Below are 9,652 nucleotides of genomic sequence, written 5' to 3' on the forward strand. Positions count from 1 at the left end.
TTTTTAATATCAACTAGGAATCTTACCATGCAGTCACAATTTTTTTTTTCATAAACTAATTATTATATATATAGTAAAAAGGTTTTGTTTACACCCCAATATTATCTATTATATGTTATAAATTATAAATTATAAATTGTAAATGTGTATTAATTAAAAAGAAGAATATCACATTCCCAACATACATCAACTAGTGGGAAAAGTGTTTCATGAAAGAAAGAGATAGAACCAGTGTGCATATCAACTTTGCTAAAGAAAGTCTCTAAATAAGTAAATATTACTATGTGACGAGATCATGGTTACGGTTAAAGCTGCCGCCACAAGTCCCACAACCGCAGCTGCAATTATGCAAGTGACCAAATATGTTTCTACGCTATTGGTTCGAAGTTCGAACAAAAAGATTTTCGATGAACAGACACTGATCTCTACTTCTCTGTTAAGGCATGCATTAACACTAACAGTCAAGAACCATTCTCTTTTCTATTACACAGAATTTTTAAGAACAGGCTTAAGCCTTTTATGACCCCTTAAAGAAAAAGGATACAATACAATCTCTTGAGTAACAATAATCGAAAGAACAATGCCGTTATTACGGGAACCCTCAAAACGCATGACGAAAAAAGCTAACGCCCAAATTTCGAGTACTTGTTCAAAAGAAATGGGTACCGTTTTAAGTAGAGGCAAGATCTAGAGTACGATCTATATAAACTCAACCGCCAATGAAGCTTTTAAAGGAGTTTAAAATCTGAGTTATCTATTTGTAGCTTTGTGACACCTCCAAAACGAGCTTGTCCATGAACTGGTATTTCTTGTCAAAGCCCCAACCAGGATTACTCTGCATTGCCAAAAAGTTTCAGAAAAACATCAATACCTCTTTAGATATATTTGATGGTAAAAGTTTGGGTTTTGGTTAAAGAGATCAAACCTTAAGAGTAAGAGCTGCACGATCTGCAAATCGTTTGACGGAATCAGGTGCACTTTTCGGAATCGTTGTAGCAATTCTATCGAGTTCCTCATTCTGTTTCTTAGCAGTTACTCGATCAGGACCACTGTAGTGATCAACAATCTCTTTCATAAGGGGAGCTTGTGCCATCGCTTCATTAATTGCTTCCTGCAAAAACGGGAGAAATTTCAAGTGATCATCAACTGAAACAAAAATTGCATGGATTTCATAATAAACAAAATTCACAAATTGAACGGTATTTACCTCCCATTCTTCTTGATCCTTGATTCCCTCATAAGCCACTATGAAAGGCTTCACTTTCTCAAGACACTCACGCAGAGACATTGGTGGCTTCTCATCAATGTCAGGATTCGATCCAAAGTCTGGCATAATGTATTCTGGCTCACACTCAATCTACAAAGCAAAAAAACAGAGAAAGACAGAGAAGACTTAGAGACTCAATATCCATTACAATGCAAAACCAAACAACAACAAAGGAACTTTCTCCATCAGTCATTTGGCTGAAAGACCAATTTCACAATGAAAGAACAAAAACCTCAGAGGAAGTTATATATATCTGAGAATCCTACAAGACGAACTGATTCCTTACTTTTGTAAATTGTCCATTTTAAGTCAAACAACTTCTAAACTGCAAATCCAACACAACCAATTCTACCACATTATAGCAAAATGAATCAATCTTAATGACATGACACTACTCCTAATACTGTTTTCAGTTTCAGTGTCACCAAAGGAAGTTGTATACTTAACAAAACACAGAAACTGTTACCATGAGATTGGTGTCATAGGCATCTATAATGGCATCATGAGTAGTGGAAGGCAACGCCTTTTCGCATACTTCCTCAAAACCTTCTGCTAACGTTTTCATCAACTCAGGTCCCATTTTCTTAGCAAACTTCTCACCATCAGCTGAATCTCCAGCGAATATACTCATAGCCTCTTGTTCACCTTCCTCTTCTTTCTTATCATCTCTCCAATTTTCACCACCTCTTCCTCTGCCTCTCCCTCTAGCTCCTCTTCCTCTTCCTCTCCCTCCTCTTCCCCTCACAGCGCCTCCTCCTTCAGCTTCACCCCGCGAAAGCTCGCTCCTTGCTCTTCTTCCAGCCTCTTCCATACTCAATTTTGGCCTGGGAGTTTCATCCCTAGGCGTTTGAGCCCTCTTCTGCTGCGGCTGTGAACGCTGATGCTGTTGCTGTTGCTGTTGCGGTGGTGGAGGCTGAGGACGTCGAATGTGACGGTTCTCTTCTTGCTGGATTGGAGCAGATTGCACAAGAGGCTTCCCTCGACCTGCTCCACTTGGTTGTGAAACCTCACTTCCTAACGCATTGAATATAGTAACAGGTGGATCAGCTTGACCAGATTTAGATTCTGGTGGTGGTGGTGGCGACGATGTAACGTCCTTCACCTCCTGTAGCTTCGAAAATACAGGACTACCCTGAGATTCATCACTGGGCTGTTGTTGCTGCGGTGGAGGCGGCGAATGGCGAGGAGGTTCAGGAGCGAAAGGTGAAACGGAGTCTGACCCAACGGATCCTCTACCACGGCCAACGCTAGAAGAATCAGGTCTAACGAAAGAAGAAAACGCAGGAGATACCGAATCAGATTGGATCGGGCGACCACGACCATGACCATAACCGCCGGCAGATGAAGACGACGGTTCACGTCCAGGAACCACTACCGGTTCGCTAGCCTTTTCCGGTTCACGATTCAAACCGAATTGTCCCCTTCCAGCGGCGGGAAACCCTCCATCACCACCGGAACCACGTCCACGACCACGGCCGGCGGAGTCGGAGGAGAAATGAGATGTGGATTGGGTGAGAAATGGAGTTTGTTTGACTATGGATGCAATGGTGAAGCCATTAGGGTTTGTGAATCTTCTTCCTAAAGCACCTCTCATCTACAGATCTCTTCTTTTGTAAACAATGGCGGTTGTCGATCGATTGAGAGGATTCGAGGGTTTTGAGTTTTTACTCTCTACTGTGTTCAATCGGAAAAATGAAGGGGGTTTTCCTGCACGACACCGTTTCAGGTGACCAAGAACTGCGTATTTGTGATTTCGTCCCTAAAGATTTTATATCCGACGGAGAAACAACTATACTTTCCAATTGATCCAAAAATCCTATTGTCGGATAAATTATGCTAACAATAACACGAGTACTTACTTATTGTCCTACATCTAATCATGAATCAGATTCGCCCTACAACGAGGTGACAAACGAATACGTACTTAGATATTTATTTTTCACTAATAAGAAGCACCAAAATGATCCAATTATTTATTTTGCAATTTAGTCCCCAGAGTTTTTAATACCCGAGGAAAAATAAATTATACTTCTACATTGATCCAAGAAACCTCATAATTAGCGTCAACATAACAGTAATTCTTTTTGCTGCCTGAGAAGAACAAAAATGATCCAAAAATAATTCCTTTTAAGGAAGATGATATGACTCAATAAGTCTAAGAACTCCGAACAACAACTCCAAATTCAAGAAGCATGTTCATTGTTCATGGTTGCTGCTGTAACTGGAAATTGACTGCTCTATAATAAAAGAAGGAGGACTGAAAAAAAAAAAAAAAAAAAAAAAAACTGAGTGTTGCATCACTTCACTCCTTCATCAGCAAGCCTCTTCGCTTCTGTTTTCTCCTAGTTTGGCGATGGTGGTCGAGTGATTCGCGGTCTCACTGGTGTCTTTGAAGGGCTTACCCATGAAGATTTCAAAACATTTCATATAAAAAAACCTATATTCAATGAAAGGTTTTGTTACAAAAGAGAAACAGAGCGACTAAAGACTTACTCAATAAACCTTCGTTTAGTTTCTTTTCTTATTGACTTGCTCAGCGAGCGGAAATGTGGCTAGAGAGCTCACTGTCTCTAGTTATTCCTTCTTGTTGAAGCTGTTTATACTTACGTACATCCGGCTGAAAAACTAACTTTTGACACTGATGAATTAGTAGAGTGATCAGAGAAGGGAAACGGCCCGGTAGACTACTGACCAGTTCTGGACATCTTTCTATCACAAGTTCCTCGAGGTTAGGGAATAGTGTTCCTCCATAGACCTCTACATTCACCCACTCTTCCCAAATTGGCATGTCTTCAAATGACAATACTCGAAGAGACTTAAACGGTTGTTGTAGTCTTTGAACACTCGGTTCAGAATTGCTGTAGTAGAATTCTGAACCTATGCTTTTCAGCTCCTTGAGGTTTGAAATCCAGAGTTCCTTGAGACCTGGAAGTCCCCCAAGAGATGGCAGATGCTTACAATTTTTGCACTCAATGAGTTTTAAGCGTTCGATGCTAGCGAGCGAAAGAAGGATCACTCATCCACGTAGGGAAACTTTTCCCATAATATTTTGTTACGGTGAGTTTCTCTATCTGGTTATTTGGACGTAACTTGTCAAAGATTGCCTCTTCATTATCCTTCATTGGATAATAGCTCTCGACACGAGTTTGTGTTCTCCAAGTAAAATCTATCTCTTTCAGATGGGTCTTGCTCTCCAAATTTGCTTCTTCCGCGTCGTTGATATCCCCAATGTTATGCAGGTCGAGGATTGTGAGTTTTCCGCCAAGTTATGTAAATTCTCTTGAGTACAGAGATCTTTTCCCCTTTGCCAACAACGAAACTGGTAAGAGTCTGGAGCTTCTTCAATCTACCAAAGTGTTTTGGTATCTGTTTCAAGTCCACTGTATCAGTCAGATCAAGATGATTCAGCCTGGTAAGATTGCAGATAGCTTCGTCTAGCTCGATCAGATTGTAACAGTACGCTAGCAGAAGAGTCTGAAGATTATACAGAAAACAAACGGATGGTGGAAGTTTCTTGAGATCAGTTCCAGAAAGGTCTAAGTACCGGACAACATCACCAAACTATAGTGTGACAAAGACAATACACGCAGCCAGGTAAGACTCGGAAGTAACTTGTCTCTGACCATAGTATTTAAATTGCAGATTTCGGAAGAGTTTCCATCGCTCAAAGGAAGAAAAGTTCGTAAAGACTTTGCATTGTGCAGTACCTCAAACTTTATAGCCTCGCCACTATATTGGTCTCGTAAGAATGATATGTGCCTGGTTTTTCCTGAAACTCCTTGAATTTGATTCTCAAACTTGAAGGAGGACTCCCCTGCTGCAAATTGAGCTAGCTCGTTGATAAGATCATGCATTGTGAACTTTGTATCCCTGCCTTGTTGGAACAGTGACCTTGAAACTAGTTCTGAAAAGTATAAATCTCCAACATGTTCTGTTCTCTCTGTGTTATCCACCTTCTCCACGAGTCCCTCAGCCATCCACAAAAGAACTACTCTTTCCTTTTCGAAAGCATGCCCTTTTGGAAATATGGAGCAGTAGGCAAAGCATCGTTTCAAGTGAGGTGGAAGGTAATGGTAGCTGACTCGTAAAACTGGGAGTATGTTGGTCGAACAACTTGGAAGAGTCCAGATCTTGCTGTCTAGGATCCTCCTCCAATTATCAACTTCTCTGTTAAACCGTAACAGACCACCAAATGCTTTTGCAGCCAAAGGCAAGCCTTTGCATTTATCCAGTATCTCTTTTTCAAGATCTTCCAGTTTTGGATTTAGATTTTGATCATGAGCATCACGTACTCGATCCTTGAACAGCTCCAAGCATTCTTTATCAGATAGAGGCTGAAGTGTGAGGGTGTAGCTAGCGGCACAAACATTTTTTGCAACATGGTGACTTCTTGTCGTCACAATAATCCGGCTCCCCTCAGCAGCATATGCAAAGGGTAGGCATAGCAGATCCCATTCCTTACAAGTTTCACTCCAGCTCCACATATCATCAAAAACGAGCAGAATTTTTTCTTTTCCTAACTTCTCTTTCAAGCTAACCTGAAGTAGATTTAAGTCAGTAAAATAACATTGGCTTGAAGTGATCGACTCGTAAACTGTCTTGGTAAGGCTGAAAACATCAACCCCCTCTGACATATAAATCCATGCTTTTTTTGTAAAATGATTATTTAAGTGCTCTTCATTGTACATGACTTGTGCAAGTGTGGTCTTGCCAACCCCTCCAATCCCCACAATGGCTATCACGGATATCACGCTTTGATTCTCTAAGTGCTTCTCATTGTCCAGGTACTTTCCTATTGTTGCCCTGCCAACCATCTTCATATTGTCTTTATCATCCGGCTTCAAGAATCCTTTGATCTTCTCCTTGTCTGCATGTCTACCGAACACTCTTTGTTCTTCAAATAGAGATGTTGTCCTCAATCTTGCTATGTGTGTCATCGCCTGTGTGTCGATTTTCAAGTTGAGGTAACCTATCTGTGAGGCTAGACGCTCGAGACTCTCCTTCACCTTCTTTAAATCGCCGATCGAACAGCAGGCGGGCATCATGTAAGTCAATTTGGTTGTTACCATGTCAGACAAGTTGGTAGATTCTTTGCGAAGATCATCTGTAGCAATATCATCAAGAACATCCTCGGCCTGGTATAAGGCGTCTTTTAGCTCATTGAGCCAAGATTGCACTGCATGGTTCTTAATTTGCTTCTCCTCTGCATCAATAAGCACTGCACTTATAATCAAAAGTGCGGTGTGCACCCTCTCATGTATTGTCTCACTATCTTTTTGCGCCTTTAGGAATTCCTTGACAACAGCAGACGATACAGCCTTGATAAGACCTGCTATGATACCTGAGAGAATCGTCGCAACGAGAAACATCCTTTCAGTCTTTGTGAAGCTAACGTCAACCAAGAAATTGAAGGTTATTTTTGTTCCATCTTTATTTTTGCAGTTGATGAGATCCACTAGGCCATTCCATTGACTTTTAAATAAATAAACAAATGAAAACTTGTTGTACCAGTATTAAACTAGTATTAATTTACGATAAACAAAGCTACATAATAAATTGCACGTTACGTCGTGCATCTTTCTAAAAAAATAAAAGTATTTACAACTAAGAAAACCTTTAATTTGATGATGGTAAGGACGGAAGCAGATTTGGACATCCTGGAATATTAGGAGTATCTTTATTGGTTATGTTTTGATGGAAAGTCGTCTCCCTTCATCCTCTCATAGTTGCGGGTGATCAGACAAAGAACCTGGACGAAAGGCATAGAGCGTACAAGTCTCTCAGTCTCATTCAACAAGCTTTCAAGGAGAGAACATGACAAACCCTCATTTATTAGATTGTTTGGAGGCGTTTAACCGGCTTGACCGTATTGCTACGACACCTTCGGAAATCAATGAACTGGGGAAAATGAAGGCGTCTTTGCTGGCTGGAACTCAGGTGCTTGCTGATGCAGATCAAAAAGCAGATGATGTTGAAGGAGTTAGAAGGTGGCTCACTGAATTCCAAGATGCTTCCTTCAAGGCAGAAAATATTCTCGAAGTCCTATCTATGATTCCATTACTTACTCGGAAGCATTGGACATGGAATTCTAATTTTCCGCAAGAAGAAGAGAAAAAGATGCATGACATGGCTCATGAAAAGATACCCGGCGTGCTTGCACTACTGGAACGTCTTGTGGGTCAAATAAAAGTGCTTGGACTGAGAGAAGCACAGTGGGTGCCAAGGTCACACATGAGTCGTCTTCTTTATTCGCATGACAGATATCTTGGGCGAGAGGCAGATAAGCTAGCCTTAACCAATTTGATATTGTCTATTGGTATAGTTCCCTGTGGAACTCCTCTTGTTATCTCAGTTAATGGTATGCCAGGGATTGGAAAGACTGCACTCGTACAAGTCGTTTACAATGACGAAAATCTGGCCAGGTATTTTGATCATAAAGTATGGATCAATGTTGGTCAAGAATTTGATGTCTTCAGGGTAACCAAAGATGTTCTCCAAACAATCACTTCTGCTGTAGCTAACACTGAGTATCTACCTTCACTTCAAGGTCAGCTGATGGAAACGCTTGCGGGGAAGAGGTTTCTACTTGTTCTAGATGATTTTTTGTCTGAGGGCAGTTCAGAATGGAAACTTTTCCTCTCTGCTTTCACTGGCGCATCCGAAGGAAGCAAAATAGTTATAACTACTCAAAATGATATTGTCGCTTCTATCACGCAGGCCGCTCAAACCTACCAACTGAAGCTGATGACTGACACAGAATGCTGGGAGCTGATCCGTAGTTCTGTTTTGGAGAATAAGTCAGTAAGCTCTATAGACCAAGAACAAGAAAGAGTTGGCAAAAAGATCGCAGAACAATGTAAGGGCTTGCCATTAGCAGCAACATTTATCGCATCTCATCTCCAATCCAAGCCAGATCTCAGTGAATGGGAAGTTGTATCAAGCAATTTCTTACACTACACTACCGATGTCCTTGAAGTTCTAAGGCGGAGCTATGATTCTCTCCCTTGTCACCTTAAGCAATGTTTTGCATTCTGCTCCATATTCCCAAAGGGTTACGAGGTTGATAGGAAGAACTTGGTGCTTCTATGGATGGCAGCTGACCTCTTATACCAACCCGGGACCGGGAGCAACCAAAGATTGGAAGACACTGGTAACAAGTACCTCGATGATTTAGTTGCTAGATCTTTTCTCCAGTCAGTGGACTCTAAGAAAAGGTTTACAATGCACGATCTCATGAATGATTTAGCTAAAACTGTTGCAGTAGATTTTTGCTACAGGCTGGAAGATGAGAGTTTAGTGCAGCAGATACCAAAGAGGGTCCGACATATATCCTTTTGTGGGAAGCAATGGGATTCTTCTGTAGCTTCCACTCTCATCCGTGGAGCTAAGTATCTGAGAACCTTTCTTCCGCTAGTTGTCTCATCTTTTGGGTGTTCTAAACTAGTAGAGAAAGCTCTGGACCCGTTGCCAGACTTCTCAGAACAGACATTGAGGTGTCTACGTATTCTTAGCTTGTCTCATTACCATATAACCAGATTGCCTGAATCATTCGAGGGACTAATGACGCTGCGATATCTAGATCTGTCCAACACCGAAGTGATAGAAATTCCAGCTTTTGTGATGGGACTCCATAATCTACAGACGCTTTTCTTGTCAAATTGCCGTCAACTAAGAAGACTGACAGCAAGCATAGTAGACCTCATCAACTTGCGTTATCTCGTCCTCTTACGGACTCCATTAGTAGAGATGCCATTGGGAATTAGTAAACTTACAAGCTTGCAGAATCTGTCAAATTTCGTTGTAGGAAATCTGAATGGGGCCTCGTTGGAAGAATTGAGAGAACTTTCTCATCTTCGAGGGACACTTCACATCTCTGAGCTGCAAAATGTGGTTACCTTAGAAGAAACAAGTGCCGCTTGTTTGAGGGAAAAGCCACTCCTCAAAAAGTTGGTCCTCACATGGAATATGGAAATTTCTGGTTGCAATACAATAGCTTGTGAGCAAAGTGGGTTGCTCCAAATGCTGCAACCTCATCATAACTTGAAAAAGGTTAGCATAAACTCGTATGGGGGTGCAACATTTCCTAAGTGGTTGGGTCATACTTCATTCACCAGCATGACCTCTGTCTCTTTGACAAGCTGCAGTCTCTGTATATTGCTGCCGTCACTGGGACAGCTACCAAAACTAAAGTACCTTAGCATTGAGAAATTCAAGATACTGCAGAAGGTTGGTCTAGAGTTTTTCTACGGTGAGAACGACAATGTCTCGACCCTAGAACCATTTCCATGCCTTGAGGATCTAAGTTTCTACGACATGCCAAGATGGGAAGAATGGCGTTTTCCTGAACTAGAAGGTCGGATCTTTCCACGCCTTGATAAACTGACC

At 41.3% G+C, this 9,652-nt stretch overlaps 2 protein-coding genes across 3 annotated transcripts in view; both read right to left on the reverse strand.

Moving 5' to 3' along the window:
- On the reverse strand, positions 460-2,956 carry LOC104758715 (translation initiation factor IF-2). The gene is made up of 4 exons (XM_010481636.2): positions 1,734-2,956; positions 1,208-1,357; positions 926-1,111; positions 460-835 (listed from the first exon to the last, which is right to left on the reverse strand). The coding sequence occupies exons 1-4, from the start codon at positions 2,859-2,861 to the stop codon at positions 755-757; spliced, it is 1,545 nt and encodes a 514-aa protein (XP_010479938.1). The 5' UTR covers positions 2,862-2,956; the 3' UTR covers positions 460-754.
- The window catches only part of LOC104758716 (polyadenylate-binding protein-interacting protein 8-like), a 12,349-nt gene continuing 6,291 nt past the window's right edge, over positions 3,595-9,652 (reverse strand). The window contains exon 10 of one of the 2 annotated variants that reach the window (XM_010481638.2): positions 3,595-3,670. In XM_010481638.2, the coding sequence (XP_010479940.1) occupies positions 3,610-3,670 (61 nt within the window). In that variant the 3' untranslated portion in view covers positions 3,595-3,609. The remainder of the gene's footprint in view (positions 3,671-9,652) is intronic. The other variant, XM_019239787.1, reaches the window with a different exon arrangement.

This window comes from Camelina sativa, chromosome 17, assembly GCF_000633955.1.
Source record: "Camelina sativa cultivar DH55 chromosome 17, Cs, whole genome shotgun sequence".
NCBI classification, from domain to species: Eukaryota; Viridiplantae; Streptophyta; class Magnoliopsida; order Brassicales; family Brassicaceae; genus Camelina; species Camelina sativa.